General features: G+C 42.8%; 1 protein-coding gene across 3 annotated transcripts in view; it reads left to right on the top strand.

The window, feature by feature from the left end:
• Nucleotides 1-20,527, top strand: part of RAMP2 (receptor activity modifying protein 2) — an 893,533-nt gene that overhangs the window by 672,352 nt on the left and 200,654 nt on the right. For all 3 annotated transcript variants that reach the window (XM_040329748.1, XM_040329749.1, XM_040329750.1), the window contains exon 3: nt 1,911-2,007. In XM_040329748.1, the coding sequence (XP_040185682.1) occupies nt 1,911-2,007 (97 nt within the window). The remainder of the gene's footprint in view (nt 1-1,910; nt 2,008-20,527) is intronic.

Raw genomic sequence — 20,527 nt, 5'->3', positions numbered from 1 at the left:
CTCCAGTTCCTCTCGCCCCCTGCTACCTTACATTAAAGTCCACACAGACCCCCTTAGATCAGAGTCCGAACAGACCCCCCTTAGATCAGAGTCCGCACAGACCCCCCTTAGATCAGAGTCCACACAGACCCCCATTATATCAGAGTCCGCAAAGACCCCCATTACATCAGAGTCCAGACAGAGAACCATTACATCAGAGTCCACACAGACCCCCATTACATCAGAGTCCGCAAAGACCCCCATTACATCAGAGTCCAGACAGAGAACCATTACATCAGAGTCCGCACAGAGCACCATTACATCAGAGTCCGCACAGAGCACCATACCATTACATCAGAGTCCGCACAGAGCACCATTACATCAGAGTCCACACAGAGCACCATTACATCAGAGTCTTCACAGAGCACCATTACATCAGAGTCCGCACAGAGCACCATAACATCAGAGTTCGCACAGAGCACCATTACACCAGAGTCCGCACAGAGCACCATTACATCAGAGTCCGCACAGAGCACCATACCATTACATCAGAGTCCGCACAGAGCACCATTACATCAGAGTCCACACAGACCCCTATTAGATCAGAGTCCGCACAGAGCACCATTACATCAGAGTCCGCAGAGAGCACCTTGTAATGCTGTGGACTTGGATGTTAAGGGGAACTCTGATGTAAGGGGGGCTCTGCCCACCAAAGCCCCCCTCTTGCATCAGAGTCCACAGAGCACCCCTTAAATTAGTTTTATATATACACTGAGAGGTGGGAGAGGGTGAGCTTACTCACCCCAGGATGGAGGGTCAGGGGCGGGCTGCCTGCAGCTTTTTAACATATGTTCGATCTTCCTTCACATTTTCCCGGGGATGTGTGGGTGGGGCAGACACAGGGGGTGTGGGCGGGCCAGACAGTGTAGAGAGGCGGGAAGAGGAGGAGCAGTGTCCGAGCAGTCCGAAGAGCCGAACTGTCAGCGTAGATTCTGAGGCTGAGCTGTGTGTGAAAGACACACAGCTCAGCCAATCAGTCGCTAACGTAGCTGCGCCGGAGCCCGGAGATGACACAGGCACGGCCGCATAGCGGTAGGTGAGCGGTGGCCGCGACCTGTGTTAACCCAGTCCAGGCCATGGGCGCCGCTTACCTCCCGCTGTGCGGCCTGATCATCAACAGGCCACAGAGCGGGCGGCACTGGAACAAGCGGTGGAGGCTGGCGGGCCACATGACAAGGCTTGGCAGGCCGGATTCGGCCCGCGGGCCTTGTGTTTGCCACCCCTGCCTTAGGGCTTACAGAATGAGGTGATGCAGAAGAAGGCGTATGAAATATACATAAGTTAAAGTATGTCTAAAGCCAAAAACAAGAATATAATATATTGACGCTTACCAATCCTAATGCTGCGTGCACATGACCATTTTTCATGTCATGGAAAAAAACTATGTTTTCTTACTTCTGTAAACTACCACTCCCAATTATCCCTATGCAGTGGAGATGAACAAAGGCAGACACATTTGAAGTCTAACCTGGGTGGCAATCTTGGTTTCCTTCATAGATACAGTGGAGTGGATGGAGTGAGTAAAACCACAAGAACCCTTTCACACTGGGGTGGTTTTCAGGCGCTTTAGCGCTAGAAATAGCCTCTGCTAAGCACCTGAAAATGCCTCCCACTCATTCAAGTGTGACTTTTCACACTCGGGTGCTGCACTTGCTGAATGTTCTGAAAAGTCCTGCAAGCAGCATCTTTGGGACGGTTTGGGAGCGCTGTATTTTGCTTTCCCAAAATGCCCTGGCCATTGGAATGAACCTGAAAAGCACTTACATACATGGTAATCATGTCTAAAATGTGAAAAATATTCTGGCTAGGGGAAGCTCTGGAAAGAGTCTGTTAGTCATTAATTGTTTTCTGTTTTTATGTCTCTTATGCAGATTATCCTTCAGAGGTTCAGAAGTGTTGGGACAATTTTGATAACAGAATGAACAGGACTTTTCATGACCACTGGTGTACATGGGATTCTGTTGTCAGGTATTGACTGCATTTTCAGAAAATTCTACAATAATGTATTTACTTTGATTTAACTAATGGGTATAATAAGCCAATTGATTCCCATATATATATATATCTATATATATATATATATATATATATATATATATATATATATATATATATATATATATATATATATATAGATATATATATATATATGTGTGTGGCGCTACCCCCGCAGGAGCCGCTGATTTGTTGTTGGGATCGGCATATTAAGTTACCTTGATGTGGCCCAGGGGTGCAATTGTAGAAACAAAGTAGTGAGCGAAGGTCCAGACAGTGAATAAAGGTTTTCCAATGCTTTATTTCCAGGCCAACACAGCCAACATCAACATTAATTAGGAAAGGGAAGGTTGATGAAAGGAGAAAGGAACCTTGTGGTATCAGGCCTGGATATGAACAGAGCAGTCCTGCCCTCAGTAGAACCAATTTGTGATTCGTCGCCACTCTAGCTGGAGTGGGTGAAGTGCCCCCGGACAGACCCCTCTCACAAGCCTGGCAGCCAAAGTGTCACTTAGGATTTCTGGGAGGAACAGATCTCTCTCACAGACCTGGCTCTAGGGCCTCTGCCACAGGCCAATTACTTTAGGTGAGCTGAATGAGTAAATGGAGCGAATCCTCCCAGTAGATTTCTGCATAGGTCACCGGATGACAGCAAAGCGTACCTGTCAGCGTTCTGGTCACCAGATCCCCGATTGGTTCGTTCAAGCCCTGTTGGACAACTTGCGTCCGGGTTCTCCTCAAGCTGACCCCCCAATCGAACGGCATCCAGCCTGGGATCTTCTCAATAGCATCAGGGCTCCAGTAAGTCACTGGAGTCCCCTTTTACCTCCGGATGAGGTCCGGTGTAGCCTGCAATTTTGGCCAGGTGAGCCACGCCGGCAGGGTCCATGGATGCGCACACCCTGAAGGTGGATGTCGCACCTGAAACCGGGTCCCCGCGAAGACCTTTTTAGCACATGACACCTGTCACAGATATACCCCTCCGCAGCATGCTCCGTGAGGGAAAAACTCCTCTAATTGGCTGCTGGGGAAAGTTGCTCTGCCAGGACCCCTCTGGTGCCAACTGCTGGCCAGGGATGGTATCACATCCCTGGAGTACAGAAATTACCCAGTGGACATTTCTGGAATGACAGGGGTCCCAATTTGAATACATTGGGGTAGATTCAGGTAGGGCTGCGCACTCTTACGGAGGCGCAGCGTACCGTTTTAACGCTACGCCTCCGTAAATTACTTGCGCTACGCTTCATTCACGAAGCAGTAACTCCGTAATTTGCGCGTGCGCTCCGTAAAACTGGCCGGCGTAAGCGCGCGTAATTTAAATGATCCCGTAGGGGGCGTGGATCATTTAAATTAGGCGCGTTCCCGCGCCGAACGTAGTGCGCATGCTCCGTCGGGAAACTTTCCCGACGTGCATTGCGGTAAATGACGTGGCAAGGACGTCATTTGCTTCAACGTGAACGTAAATGGCGTCCAGTGCCATTCACTATTCACTTACGCAAACAACGTAATTTTAAAAAATCGCGACGCGGGAACGACGGGTATACTTAGCATTGGCTGCTCCTGCTAATAGCAGGAACAGCCTTACGCAGAAACCGACGAACGCAAACGACGTAAAATGCGAACGCCCGGCGCACGTACGGTTGTGAATCGGCGTGAGTATGCAATTTGCATACTCTACGCTGACCACTACGGGAACGCCACCTAGCGGCCATCGTAAGAATGCAGCCTACGATACGACGGCATAAGAACCTTATGCCAGTCATATCTTAGGCTGCAGTCGGCGTATCGAGCTTTCTGAATGCAGAAAGTCGATACGCAGGCGCTACTTAGCAATTACGCTGAGTGTCAAACACTTTTAGGACTCTGACAATCCTCTGCATGACAAATGTCAGTGTGGGTGACAGATTATCGGTGCAAAAATCTCCCACATAGAGTTCACTGAGGTTGGGGTGTCTGTGCTACAGTCACTGTTTCCTAGAGCATGTTTAGCCCCTTGCTAGCTAGGACACTGTCCACATTTTAAAATAAATCCCTTATGCATTACAGACATGGAGACATGGGGTTGATGATAGTATATGTACATTGATAGAAAACTGTTTACAGGGGCGTGTCCAGAGAGCAGTGATCAGTGGTGGTCCGTCCATAGAGGGTGCACGGCCGCCGCCCCCCATATCCATGCATCCTGGCCCCCTATCTACATATCAGGGCGCCAGACTAGTGTTTTCTCCAAGCACCTGATTAGAGCCAGAGGCTTTAATAGACTTAAATGGGTTGTAAAGGTTCATGTTTTTTCAACTTAATGCAGCCTATGCATTAAGGTGAAAAAAAAAAAGACGATTACCGCCCCCCCCCCCCCCCCCACGCTTTACTTACCTGATCCCTGGAAAGTCCCACGTCGCAAATGCGCTCGAACATTGCCTGGGCTTCTCGGCTCTTCATTGGATAGATTGATAGCAGCGCAGCCATTGGCTCGCACTGCTGTCAATCAAATCTAATGACGCGGGTGTCTGGGCCGAGTCCTGCAATTGCCGGCTATGGTCACCGAGTGCAGGACTCGGGAACGCATCCGCAAAGGTAGCCCCCTTGGGAGAGAGCTTCCCAGAGGGGTTATCTGAAGCAGGGAGGAGCCAGGACAGCTGATGAGGGACCCCAGAACAGCAGGATCGGGCCCACTCTGTGCAAAATAAACTGCACAGCATAGGTGTGCGCACAGGGTGTGCCAGGTGTGCCTGGGCACACCCTAATCACCCTGTGTGGTGCAGATTGCCCCTAAATATACTGCGTTAAACCTGCACTAACGCACAGAAAAATACAGCATTAAACGGCACATAACACACTGAAATATACAACGTTAAACATGCACTAACGCACGGAAATATGCTGCATTAAACGTGCAGTAACACACTGGAATATACTGCGTTAAACATGCAGTAATGCACACAAATATATTGCGTTAAGCGTGCAGTAACGCACAGAAATAGACCCCTGATATTTCACCAAAGCTCCCTAATGGGGCTCCTAAAATAAAGTAAATATATAATAAAAATAAAAAACTACTGACACTGTCCACTGCCCTACTGACACCATCAGTATACTGTATATACACATGCAAATATGTTTGAGCTTTGGGGTGCACACCCTAATGCAATAGGCTGCGCACACCTATGCTGCACAGTGAAGGTAAGCATTACATGTTAGTTATTAGTTAAAAAAAAAAATCGAACCTTTATTACCACTTTAAAAAAAGGGTGGGCTCGGGGTGCAGAGAACTGCTCCCTGATCCTACCCTGTTGTGTGACGATAGCGAATTCATTTTCGCTATTATCACACTAAAATACCTCCCCAGCAATCAGGAGACAGATAATGAGACGGAATTTCCGATCGTGTGTACGCGGCATTACAGAGGAGATCTAGTGCTGGAATTATAGCTCTCGCTCGAACAATTGTGGCAATACTTCACATGTGTGGTTTAAACACAGTGTTTAAACCACACATGTGAAGTATTGCCACGATTGTTCGAGCGAGAGCCATAATTCCAGCACTAGATCTCCTCTGTAATGCCGCGTACACACGATCGGAAATTCCGTCAAGAAAACCGTGGATTTTTTTCCCAGACGGAATTTTGGCTCAAACTTGTGTTGCATACACACGGTCACACAAATGTTGTCTAAAATTCCGACCATCAAGAAAGCGTGACATACAACACTACAACGAGCCAAGAAAAATGTAGTTCAATGATTCCGAAAACGCGTCAAATTGATTCAAAGCATGCATGTTTTTTTGTGCGTCGGAATTGCCAACAAGAATTTTTCCTGTTGGAAAATTAGAGAACCAGCTCTCAAATTTTTGCTGTCGGAGATTCCGACAGAAAATGTCCGATGGAGCCTACACACGGTCGGAATTTTCGACCAAAAGCTCACAGAACTTTTCTTGTCTGAAATTCCGATCGCGTGTACGCGGCATAACTTTAAATAGGTAACCTGTAAGGCCGGGCACTAACGAGCAAACATGTACGATGAAACCAGTCCGTCGGACCGTTTTCACCGTACATGTCTGCCAGAGGGCTTCTGTACGATGGCTGTACTAACCATCGTACAGAAGTCTGCGTGTAAACAATACGCGGGGCATGTCCGCGTCGTCGCCGTGACGATGACGCGGCGACGTGGGCGGGCCTGCCATTTAAAGGCTTCCACGCATGCGTCAAAGTCATTAGACGCATGCGAGGGACGGCAGGGGGCTCGGACATGTACGGTAGGTCTGTACTGACAACCGTACATGTCCGAGCGGGCAGGATTCCAGCGGACGGTTTTAAAACACGTCCAGGAATATTTGTCTGCTGGGAAAAGGCCCGGCGGGCAAATGTTTGCTGGAATTCGGCCCGCTCGTGCCTACACACGACCGAACATGTATGCTGAAACTGGTCCGCGGACCAGTTTCAGCATACATGTTTGGTCGTGTGTATGGGGCCTAAAAATCGCCTATGGAGATTTTTAAGTACCATAGTTTGTCGCTTTTCCACAAGCGTACACAATTTTAAACATGACATGTTAGGTATCTATTTACTTGGCATAACATCATCTTTCACATTATACCAAAAAATTGGGCTAACTTTAATGTTTTGTTTTATTTTAAATTCCTTAAAGTGTATTCTTCCCAAAAGATGCACAAATACAGTGTGACAAAAATGATTGCAATGACCGCCATTTTATTCTCTAGGGCAGTGTTTCTCAACTCCAGTCGTCAAGGCGCCCCAACAGGTAATGTTTCCAGGCTTTCCATTGTTTTGCACAGGGGATTTGATCAGTTTCACTGCCTTAGTAATTACCACAGCTGTTTCATCTGAGGGAAATTCTGAAAACATGACTTGTTGGGGCACCTTGAGGACTGGAGTTGAGAGACACTGCTCTAGGGTATCTGCTAAAATAAATATATAATGTTCTAAGTTATTTTCTAGAAAAAAAAATACAGATTTTCATATGCTAACAACAAATGTCACAAAAAGGCCTGGTCTATAAAGAGGAAGTAAACTCTGTTATTCTCTGTAGCTATAGGTAAGCCTTAAAAGAGAAAATACCCCCTGAAAAACGGTGGGGCATAATGAGCTAGTATGCATAGCATACAAGCTTATTATGTGGCACTTACCTGAGATCGAAGCGCCCGAAGTCCTCCTCGTTCCCCTCCGCCGCCATGGCCCCTCGCATCTTCTTCCTGTTATTGCCGCTCCGGCGTTGTGATTGGCCGGAGCGGCGATGACATTGGTCTCGCGCATGCGCGGAAATACGGCATTAACCCCAATAATGCCATTCACAAAAACGGCATGCTCAGTGCGCCGGCGCCTTTCATTATTTTAAATATCTCCTAAACCGTGGAGGTTTAGGAGATATTTCTTGCACCTACAGGTAAGCCTTAATCTAGGCTTACCTGTAGGTGCAAGTTGTGTGGTTGGGTTCACAACCACTTTAAAGTGTTACTGTAAGGGCTCTTTCACACACGAATGTCCATTTTCACCTGTCAGATCATATGTCAGCAGACATGTTACCGCTGACATCCGTCGCTTCATAGAACTGCATGGAGCATCCGTTCAGGTCCGCCTAAAAAACTGACAGGCGGACCCGAACGGTCCACATGTGTGAAAGGAGCCTAATTTACCTGAGATTCATCTTTATGTCAGTGGTTCAGCGCTGTTCTTCCCCCCATTTATTTATAATAGCCTACTTGCACAGTTTAGGAGATATTTACTGTATACTGCACTGATGACGTCAGCGGCACATGCGCTCTAAATGAATGGCCACCTGTGCCGTTTCGTCACGTGGCTCCGGCCAGTCACACAGCCAGAGTCTGCGGATCCGGAAGGAAGATGGGCGAAGTTCAATGAGGCTTCCAGCAGGGATGTTACAGGCAAGTTGCACATAATTTTCTAGTATGCATACTAGCACATTATGCTTTTACTTTGCAGGTAAGAAAAAAAAGGGGGGAAAAAGTAAGTGTTTACTTCCTCTTTAAAGATTGATGCTCCTGTCCCTTTAATTTACAAGCTGTAACATAGTGCTTTTTGCTTTGTCAATTGCCCCTTTCCATCTCCAATAGTACCTGGTTGATCCTGTCTGGCCCTGACTTCCCCTCTGAGAGCTGACCACGTTTATCATGGCTGCTGAACCCTGAAAGCGTGGTCTGAATACATCCCTCTGTCACTGCATCTCTCCTGTATGTCTCTCCCCAGTTCCGTAGCTCTCGGCTAGCTTTAAGATCACAATCCCCTCTCCAATCCTCTCCTCATCGCCCTTCCGTCTCCTCACCCCTCCCATCTCCTACAGCCTTCAAACTATTGGGGACATTTGGGTTTACAACCACTTTAATGGTGTTTCCAACATTGGGAGGAAACTAAAAAGAAAAATCTCTTGCGCTTACCTAGTGAATCCAAAAAATGTGTAGGTGGGACCAATCAATGCATAAATAAATAAATAAGGATGCTGCTCAAATCTTCAAAGTGTACAAATTCACTATAAATTGAATGAAAGAAAAAGTGACGAGCGCAACCTCTAAATACAATCTCTCAAATGGTGCTATTCACAGATTCTTTTGAGAGATTGCATTTAGAGGTTGCGCTCGTCACTTTTTCTTTCATTGGGAGGAAACTATTCAATCTCGGGTCACTCAAGAGGATACGTGGCCAGTCAATGTAGTTGCATGGGAAGCTGTTTAACCTTAAACTGCGTAGGGGGGCTCTTTACTGATAGGCCCCGTACACACGAGAGGATTTATCCGCAGATACGGTCCAGCGGACCGTTTCCACGGATAAATCCTCTCAAAGATTTCCGCTGATTTCGATGGGATGGAGTGTACACACCATCGCATTGAAATCTGCGCGGAAATCCTCTGCCGATGACATGTCGCGCCGTCGCCGCGATTATGACGCGGCGACGGGCGCGACGCTGTCATATAAGGAATTCCACGCATGCGTCAAATCATTACGACGCGTGCGGGGAATCCCTTTGGACGGATGGATCCGGTAAGTCTGTACAGACGAGCGGATCCATCCGTTGGAATGGATTTCAGCAGATGGATTTGTTGTGCAGCACAGCAAATATCCGATATGCTGGAATCCATCCCAGAGGAGATTTCTCCGCGGAAACAGATCCGCTGGCGTGTACACACCATAGGATCTATCCGCAGAAACCCATTTGCTGGGATTTATCTGCGGATGGATTCTACCGTGTGTACGGGGCCATAGAGTGATAAGGATGTTGATGGTTTCAGCAGTAAGTATTGTGAATTTAAAACATTTCTTAGATGGGCATCTTTTTGAACACAATATACAGGTATCAGGAACGTGGTAGGAACATAAATACACACCCACACAGGTTGAACTGGATGGACTGGTGTCTTTATTTAACCTTACCAACCATTAGGCCTCATGCACACTGGATGTTAAAATAACGTTATCAAACGGCAGTAGCTTTGCAGTGAGTTTTTCTACTTTTTTCATTGTTCTTGCAATAGCGTTTATTAGCGTTTTTCCGTGTTAGGGTTTTTTAGTGGGCTTTTTTTAAAGAATTTTTTTTTTTTTTCAATGGATCAAAAACATTAAAAAATGCTGGTGAGCGAAATTTTTGAGCGTTTATCGACGTTTATCAGCATTAGAGCATTTTTACAGCTGAAAATGTCTCAAAGAACCCACTAGTTTTGGTTTTTTTTACTGCTCAAAAACACCACTACCCAAAACTGCTGATAACAGCCTATGTGTGTATGGACACATAGGATAACATGATGGAGAGTTTAAGAACTGTAGAAAAACATGTCTACTGCCAAAAACAGCTGCTGTAAAAACGTCCAAAAACGTCCAGTGTGCATGAGGCCTAAAACTATGTGGATATCATAGGTGTGTGCAGCCTATTGAAATAGGGTGTGGACCCCAAACCAAAGCTGGAAGCTAGTGGCAAATACTAGCAGTGTAGTATGGCTGTACTACATGGATTTTCAGATTCCTGGGTGATCCCTCAGTTGTAGTAAAGTACATACATAATTACATGAGTCCAATCTAGACCAAGGTAACTATATAAAAATGGTCATACCTGGAATTTAGCTATACCTGTAATACTATGCACTATTTCTCAAACCTCTTGATAATTTAAATATAAAGATGCAAATAAATGTAAGATACAGGTTTTCCTGTCATCACCCACAGTAAGCTTCATTCATGTGTTTAGGACTCGTTCACACACAAAAAAAAAAAAACTGCAGTGAAGCCGTGCCTTTATTGCCCCTCAACCACTACCACATTTAGCTGTAGAGGCAGTGTGGAGGCGATACGGCGCCTCCTCAATGCCTCTCAAATGCTCTCTGAAGAGTAAACTGTAACAAAGTCCAAAAACGTCCAGTGTGCATGAGGCCTAAAGCTATGTGGATATCATAGGTGTGTGCAGCCTATTGCAATAGGGTGTGGACCCCAAACCAAAGCTGGAAGCTAGTGGCAATTACTAGCAGTGTAGTATGGCTGTACTACAGTGATTCTCAGCTTCCTGGGTGATCCCTCAGTTGTAGTAAAGTACATAATTACATGAGTCCAATCTAGACCAAGGTAACTATATAAAAATGGTCATACCTGGAATTTAGCTATACCTGTAATACTATGCACTACTTCTCAAACCTCTTGATAATTTAAATATAAAGATGCAAATAAATGAAAGATACAGGTTTTTCTGTCATCACCCACAGTAAGCTTCAGTCATGTGTTTAGGACTCGTTCACACACAAAAAAAAACTGCAGTTGAGCCGTGCCTTTATTGCCCCTCAACCACTACCACATTTAGCTGTAGAGGCAGTGTGGAGGCGATACGGCGCCTCCTCAATGCCTCTCAAATGCTCTCTGAAGAGTGAACTGAATGTGGATTACTCTTCAGAAATAAAAATCACATGTCAATGAGCCATTTACATATTCCTGCATTATGTCAGAATGTTTATACTGAAATAATACAATAGTATTGTATTTATGGAAATATGCACATCTTGTTTTTGGGAGATTTACAATATTCCTACAATACAAACAAGAAATTTGAGTTTGTTTATCTGTGCTATTTTGAAGACAAGTGACACAAATGATATTTAAAATATCTATATTTATTAACAGTGCAAATTATAAATACAGTGCAAATTTAAATCAGGTATAATTTGTGATAAAACAAATGGATGTACTTCTATATATCAAAGATAAATGGTTATAAAGATAATTCACATTTCTATACAAGCTCTATTACAAAATATCACATTTCAGTTCTAGAATGATACTTGTACATTTAAAACTTGGTAACTTGTGAATATCCTTCCATGTTTTCACAGACTAGTAAACAAATATGTTTACCTTAAAGCGGAGGTTCACCCTAAAACAATTATATACCGTTACATCCAGCATACTGCTGACATCTACAGTATGCTGTTTTTTTTTTTTTTCCCCGCTGTACATACCTTCTTATAGTTCTTTTCACCCGGCTTCCGGGTTCTCACTGCCTCGGGGAGTAGGCCTTCCTATGAAGAGGCGTAGATGATTGACGTGCAGGTAAGGCACATCACGCGTTCCAAAAATAGACGAACTGGGACTCGGCTTTATACGGCGCCTGCGCAGTCTGCTCTACACGGCAGGCGCAGGCGCCGTATAGAGCCGAGTCCTAGTTTGTCTATTTTTGGAACGCATGACGCGTCTTACCTGCACGTCAATCATCTACGCCTCTTCATAGGAATGCCTACTCCCCGGGGCAGTGAGAACCCGGAAGCCGGGTGAAAAGAACTATAAGAAGGTATGTACAGCGGAAAAAAAAAATACCAGCATACTGTAGATGTCAGTAGTATGCTGGATGTAATGGTATATAGATAATTTTTAGGGTGAACCTCCGCTTTACCTCTATGTGATCTCTTCTCAGAACAAACAGACCTTCTCACTGAGACCCGGTTCACACAGGGGCGGCACGACTTTGGGGGCGACTCGGCAAGGCGATCTGAAGACGACTTCAGAGGTGACTTGCAAAATGTCTCCTGTATTGAAGTCAATGCAAGTCGCCCCGAGTCGCCCCCAAAGTCGTACAAGAACCTTTTTCTAAGTCGGAGCGACTTGAGTCACTCCTATTAGAACGGTTCCATTGAATAGAGCGGAGCGCGACTTGTCAGGCAGCTGAGTCGCCTAACGAGTTGCCCCTGTGTGAACCGGCTCTTACACTTTTAAATGCATAAACAAAATGTTATATTGTGCAAAGCTTGATAATTTGATCAAAGCTTATATTTTAGATTTAGAATGAATCAATGGTTTAACACGGAATATAACCAATCCAATTCTAAAACTCTGAAGTTACTGTACCTGTTGCCGAGAATGTGTTTCCAGCACGACAGCGTCATGCTGATTCTCGGCGACAGGGTTTTGACATCTCGCACTCGCTGGAATAGAAAAAGCACATTCCAACGAGCGCGTCATAGAAGCGACGGGGATCTGACTTGGATTCCCGCCAATTCTGGCTGCGGCGTTTGAATCCTGAGAGGGAACTCCACGCCAAATTTAAAAAAAAAAAAACGGCATTGGTTCCCCCCCAGGGGAATACCAGGCCCTTAGGTCTGGTATGGGTTGTAAGGAGACCCCCCCTACGCCGAAAAAACGGCGTGGGGGTCCCCCACAATCCATACCAGACCCGTATCCAAAGCACGCTGCCCGACCGGTCAGGAAAGGAGTCAGCACGACCGGTCAGGAAAGGATGAGCTAGCACCCCCCCTCCTGAGCTGTACCAGGGGGGGTTGGGTGCTCTGGGGCAGGGGGGCGCCCTGCGGCCCCCCCACCCCAGAACACCCTGTCCCCATGTTGATAAGGACAGGGCCTCTTCCCGACAACCCTGGCCGTTAGTTGTCGGGGTCTGCGGGCGGGGTGCTTATCGGAATCTGGGAGCCCCTTTAATAAGGGGGCCCCCCAGATACCAGCCCCCCACCTTAGGTGAATGAATATGGGGTATTAGTCAGCCCCCCGGGGGCCCCCCCCTCTCTTCTTTAGCTATTTTACTAGGGGGGCCTTCTTCGGCGGGGGGGGGGGTCTGTCTTCACCGCCGTCTGGTTCTCTTCCGCTCTCCGGGGGTCTTCTCCGCTCTCCAGGGGTCTTATCCGCTCTCCGCTGTTGTCTCGGCGCTCCCCGGTTCTTCTCCCGCTCGCTCTCCGGTGCCTTCTTCTTCAGGGCTGGCCGCCGCTATCTTCGTGTTAGCTCAATTACTAGCGGCGGCCAGCCCGCTCTTCTGTGACCTCTTCTGTGACGTCTTCTGCCTTCTTCTCTTCTTCCAATGTTGACACAACGCTTTTTCCCGCTGTAATGACGGGTACGCGGCTTGCACCGATTTATATAGGCATCTTATGATGTCACAGTCCCATCATGCTCCGGTACCTACCCACGTGGGGGGACCCAGTTTTTCGGCGTAGGGGGGTCTTCTTACAACCCATACCAGACCTAAGGGCCTGGTATGCCCAAAAAAAATTACAGTTTTATATCTTTATGTTTGAAGCCTGAAATGTGGCAAAAGGTCGCAAAAGTTCAAGGGGGCCAAATACTTTCTCAAGGCACTGTATATATCTCCCTTGTTTTAGAAATGAAACCAATTCATACTGCAGTTAGAATTTACCTCACTCCAAAACTGATCTAACAATAGATTGGATTAGTCAAGCATATGTTCAACCAAACTTTAATTACCTAAAAAGGTATACATAAAAAGATTAATACTATACCAGGTCTTCTAGAGTTCTGTCAGTTTGAGAAGCTTCACGTGAGGTGATGATGAGTCCCATAAGACTCCTTCCAACCCCCTACATGTTTGCATTTTAAGATCTCCTCCTTCCAGCTCCTGTCCTCCTGAGAGTTAGTCAGATCTCGCCCCAGAGCTCTACTGCTATATCAGTTGTTACTTTTATCTTACTCCAAAAGTGTGTGTGTGTCTCACAACTATGTAATGGATGATGTCAGATGATGATGAGTTTTGGTAGGTTGCCATAGCAACCAAATATACGTCATTTTGAGTAATTAACTATTTTCACCACCAGAGGGCAGTCTTGTATAAGGAATGACTTCTAATATTATTTTCATACTAAGTCAAAAATAATTTACGATACCTTGTGATTTAGGCTTCGCAAAACACAATTATTTGTCAAAAACTGTCAACTTTTTCAGCCATCATGGCGGCTGGCTTAAATTTATGTATTGGGAAAAATAAACCCCACGTAATTAGCTAAGGGTTGTTGGATTCCTTGAAACTGAATTCATTGGAATGTAAGTTAAGCAGTTTCTAATGCTTTCACACTTTTCATAGGATATTATACTTGTGACCCTTTTACCATAATAATATATATGTATTAAACGGGTTTATATATGGATTACAAATACAGATATTTTGTGAAGATATTTGAAAGAAACATTATTATTTAAAACACATAATACAATAGCTTATTTGTGGATGAGCCCTATGGCTTTTTTATACAAAGACAATACTATGAGCTCATGTCTCCTTTATCTACACAGTAAGATAAACAAGATAAAGGGGGTCGTACAGACTTCCACAGACGATTGCCCGGATTCACATACATCTGCGCATATTTATGCGGGCGTAATGTATCTAATATACGCTACGCCGACGCAGCGCACAGAGGCAAGCACAGTATTCACAAAGCACTCGCCCCCAAATCTACGCTGGGTTTCCTCGGCGTAAGCCAGCGTAGGTGGAAGTGGGCGCGAGCCATGCTAATGAGGCGTGACCCCATGTAAATGATGGACTGAGCGTCATAAAGATACAAATAACGTACGGTGCATGCGCCGTCCCATGGACGCATCCCAGTGCGCATGCGCAGAATCACTTCGGAACTACTCCCTAAGATACGACGGATCACTGCCTACGACGTGAACGTAACCTACGCCCAGCCCTATTCACGTACTACGTAAACTACGTAAAATACGACGGCTCTGTTCCCTGGTCCATACCTTTGCATGAGTTGCGCCTCCTATATGTGGAATAACTTTACGCCGGACGTACGCCTTATGCAAACCGCGTATATTATGCGCCGGGCGCAACTACGTTCGTGAATCAGCGTATCTCCCTCATTTGCATATGTGCATAGAAAATCAATGGGAGCGCCCCTTGCGGCCAGCGTAAATATGCGCCCACGATACGCCGGCGTAGGAAAGTTGCGTCGGTCGTATGCAGCCTATTTTCAGGCGTATCTCAGATTGTGGGCACGGCGCACAGATACGACGGCGCATAGATAGACTTACGCGGCGTATCTCGAGATACGTCGGCGTAAGTGCTTTGTGAATCCGGGCCTAAGTGTTCAAAACCTTTGAGTTATAACCTTAGAGACGGTCTGGGATACTGGTATAGACAGACTCATTGTGATAAAGAAAAACAATGCCTATTCATGGGCTGTGAACTTAATTTAAACTTTAGATACAAAATGGCCTCTCATGTCAAATATATAAGAATATGAGAAATATGAAAAATTATACAATATGTGACTTTATATGTATATTCTTTTAACCCCAAATGTTCTGACAATGTCACTGACAAAGGGCAGCTCAAACAAAACCTTGTGCCCTTTGCTGGACCATGGATAAACGGCAGGTGCACCTCACCGATTATAAACTTGTCTCACACAAAAGTGGTAAAGATTTTGCATTTCTGTTCATCTCTCTCGATATATATTTATATATTTTTCTGCCCATACACACACTTCAACTACTTGCCGCCCGGCCACAGTAAATATATGTCATGAACCTGGGTGTGTTTGAACCGGGATCTTCCTGGTCCCACAGCTGCAGCCTTACCTGTTGTGCTACAGAGAAGATCTGGACTTTTGGAAATGTCCTCGCAGTATTAAGCCTTACCTTGGATGCAGCCCATAAATATGAATTGATGCCATCTCTCAGCGCCCGTTTGTGTGGATTAGCTCCCTGGGTGTTCTAAATGCTTGTGATCTTTATTATCGTGTTGAACTTCTGCCTGAATCCCTGACTACTCTCTAGCCTGCTGATTTTGTACTTCACCGCCAGCTCGTGCATGACCTTTGCCTGCCTGACCACTCTCTGGATTTTGATCGTGTACCGTTTTGCCTGACCTGTTGCCAACCTAATCTGCCTGACTACGTTTTCACCTGAATCCTGAGCACACAAGTTCCACCTCGGAGACTACCTATCACAGGTACCTTACATTACAAATGGGTCACAATGGCAGTGGACCCTGCTGACATTGTTAAGGCAATTTCACATCAGGGACAATTGATTGGAGCTCATGAACAGCATCTTTCTTCCCTGGACGCCAAGTTACAGTAGATGAACTTTGTACTATGCTTAAATCTTGTTTGCCTGGTTCCTCTGCAATGGTCCAGACTCCATATCCTACTCCTGCTACGATCCAACCCGCCTCTTCTGTACCACCCAAACTTCCCTTGCCTGACAAGTTTGTTAGTGATACTGAGGACTGCAGAGGCTTTTTAAATGTTTGCTGTTTACATTTCCGCAACAACTTTGGGGCTTTTAGCACTTTGTCTGCCAAAGTGACTTTTGTAATTTCCTTGTTAAAGGGGAAGGCCCTGGTCTGGGTCTCTCCTTATCTGAAACGCAATGATCCTGTGCTACAAGACGCTGACAAATTTCTGGCTTCTCTCCAGACTGTATTTGACAAGCCAGATAGATCTTCTGCAGCTGAGTACTCACTCTTGGACATGCAACAAGGCATCAGGTCTGTGGCACAATATGCTATCGAGTTCCATACCCTTGCTGCGGAGACTAATTCGGACTCAAGGGCATTACGTACAGCCTTCCGAAAAGGTCTTGCAGATCGCATCAAAGACAAATTAGTTTATAAGGATTCCCCAGAAAACCTTGAGAAATTCATAGAGCTGTGTGTTTGTCTGGTTGTCTGATATCATGAAAGGTGCCAAGAGAGACTTAGAACTCGCAAGTTTCCTAGGCTAGTTTACCGTTTGGCCCCTTACGTCCAAGCACCACCTCAGCCGGAAATGTCAGTTGAACCCCAGGCACCTGTGGAACCCATGGATGTAAGCCGTCTCCACCTAACTGAGTCGGAGAAACAAAGGAGGCGTGCATTGGGCCTATGCCTGTACTGTGGACTTAAAGGACATTTATTATCTGTCTGCCCTTCCCGTCCAGTAGGGATGAGCCGAACACCCCCCCCATTCGGTTCGCACCAGAACCTTCGAACGGACCGAACGTTCGCGTGAACATTTAGAACCCCATTGACCTCAATGGGACTCGAACGTTCGAATTCAAAAGTGCTCATTTTAAAGCCCAATATGCAAGTTATTGTCGGAAAACAGGTTTGGGGACCCGGGTCTTGCCCCAGGGAACATGTATCATGTACCAATGGAATCAATGGAAAAAAAAGTTTTAAAAACAGTTGTTTTTTCTGGAGCAGCGATTTTAATGATGCTTAAAGTGAAAAAAAAAAGAAAAATTCCTTTAAATATCCTACCTGCTGGGTGTCTATAGTAGTGGCACGTGTTGAGAACTGTCCCTGCACAAAATTAGATTACTATAAGAAAAAAGTAATTTAAGACTGCTTGCGGCTTTAATGTAATGTTTGGTCCCTGCAATATGGATGAAAATCACTGAGAAAAATAGCATGGGTTTCCCCGCCCCCCTCCCCCCAGGTCATTACAAGCCCCTTTGGCCCTATATACTTTGAACAGCAGTATACAGGTGGTGTTGTTAAGTAGAATCTATTTGTAATTTTCAACTGGTACTTCTTTAAAGTGTAGCTTCAGCCATAAAATCTTTTTTTAAGCTTTTCTGAAAACATAGAGAAGGGTTATCATCCCTGTAACATTTGTTTTGCTGTCTGTGTGCATCTGTTCAGAAGATTGCACCTCACTTTCTGTCCCAATGACAAATGATTTTTAAGCTTAGAGCATTTGACAAGCCAGAAACTACCACATTCGATTTTTTTTTTACATATAACCATTTTCCAAGATCCGAATTTCATATAGAATGAAATCGAATTGGAATAGAAAAGATTAGAATAGAATAAAAAATAATAGAAAAGTTAATAAACTGGAAAAACAATAGAACAGAATAGAATCAATTATAATATATATCATATTTTATTCTATTCTCTTGTTTTCCTTTTCTATTCCATTCTAATCTTTTCTATTCGAATTTGAATTCATTTTATACAAAATTCGAATTTCTTATTGAATGAAATCGAATTTGAATAGAAAAGATTATAAAAGATTAGTTTCATATTAGAAGTTGAAAATTTTTGGACCGAATTCCTAAAAAGTCGATCAAATTTGAAAAATGTAATTAGATTAGAAAAAATCTACTGCATTCGAAAAAATTCTACCACATTTGAAAAAAATCTACTAAATTAGAAAAAACTACCACATCCAAATTTTTATTACATATAACCATTTTCCAAAATTCGAATTTCATATAGAATGAAATCGAATTGGAATAGAAAAGATTAGAATACAATAGAAAATAATAGAAAAGTTAATTAACTAGAAAAATAATAGAACAGAATAGAATCAATTATAATATATATTATATTTTATTCTATTCTCTTGTTTTTCTTTTCTACTCCATTCTAATCTTTTTTATTCGAATTTGAATTAATTTTATACAAAATTCGATATTCTTATTGAATGAAATCGAATTTGAATGGAAAAGGTTATAAAAGATTAGTTTCATATTAGAATTTGAAAATTTTTTGAACGAATTCCTAAAAAATCTATCAAATTTGAAAAATTTAATTCGATTAGAAAAAATCTACTGCATTTAAAAAAAAATCTACCGCATTTGAAAAAAATCTACCGATTTAGAAAAAACTACCACATTCGATTTTTTTTTTACATATAACCATTTTCCAAAATTCGAATTTCATATAGAATGAAATCGAATTGGAATAGAAAAGATTAGAATAGAATAGAAAATAATAGAAACGTTAATAAACTAGAAAAACAATTAAAAAAGAATAGAATAAAATATAATGATTTATTCGCTTTTGTTCTATTGTTTTTCTAGTCTATTCTTTTGTACTCTATTCTAATCTTCTCTATTCAAATTCATTGTATATGAAATTTGAATTGCGGAAGATGTTTTTATAAGTTCTGTTCTATTGTTTTTCTATTATTTTAGATTTTATCCTAATCTTTTTTATCCAAATTCGTTCTACAGTATATGAAATTAGAATTTTGGAAAATGTTAGAAAAAATGTAATATATATATATATATATATGACATCTTCAAAAATTCGAATTTTGCATATAATGATTTCGAATATGAATACAAAAGATTAGTATAGAAAATAATAGAAAAGAATAAACTAGAAAAACAATAGAACAGAATAGAATGAAATATAATATATGTTATATTTTATTCTATTCTGTTCTATTGTTTTTCTATTCTTTTTTCTATTCTAATCTTTTCTTTTCCAATTCAAAATCATTCTATACGAAATTCGAATTATCGAATAATGGATATATATGTTTATATGGTTATATGTTTTTTTTTTTCCCTCTCTCCCCTTTTTGGGAGGGGGGAGGGAAAGGAGAGGGCAGAGGTAGAAGTGAGATGAAAAATCAGGAGGATGTAGGATTGACCCATATTGTTATTGTTGTTATTTATGTTCATGTAATGTCAAATTCATTTTAAAAAGTGATTCCTTTTGTACGCTTATTGGAAATAAAATGTAAATTATATCTGTGTTTTAAAAAATCGAATAAAACACATTTAAACACTAATGGATATATATGTAAATATTAGGGTTAGGATTAAACCTAACCCTAACCCTATTATATATATATATATATAACCATTTTCCGAAATTCGAATTTTGTATAGAATGAATTGGAATTTGAATAGAAAAGATTAGAATAGAGTAGAAAAGAATGAACTAGAAAAACAATAGAACAGAATAAAATATAATATATATATTATATTTCATTCTATTCTATTGTTTTTTCTAGTCTATTCTTTTCTACTCTATTCTAATCTTTTCTATTTGAATTCTAATTCATTGTATATGAAATTTGAATTTCGGAAGATGTTTCTATCCTAATCTTTTCTATCCAAATTAGAATTTTGGAAGATGTTTATATATAACATCTTCCAAAATTTGAATTTCGTATAGAATGAATTTGAATACAAAAGATTAGTATAAAAAATAATAGAAAAGAATAAACTAGAAAAACATATATTTGATTTTATTCTATTCTGTGCTATTGCTTTTCTATTCTATTCTATTCTTTTCTATTCTATTCTAATCTGTTCTATTCTAATTCAAAATCATTCTATACGAATTTCGAAATTCAGGAAATGGTTATATATATATATATATATATATATATATATATATATATATATATATATATATATATATATATATATATATATATATATGTGGATGAGGGTGCTGTGGTTCAACATGTGAACCAATTGCACACAATGTGTTAACCTAGTGAATGAGATTCACCT

Source organism: Rana temporaria, chromosome 12 (assembly GCF_905171775.1).
Source record: "Rana temporaria chromosome 12, aRanTem1.1, whole genome shotgun sequence".
Classification (NCBI taxonomy): Eukaryota; Metazoa; Chordata; class Amphibia; order Anura; family Ranidae; genus Rana; species Rana temporaria.
Note: the sequence above shows the minus strand (reverse complement) of the source record. Positions and strands in the feature narration are given on the sequence as shown.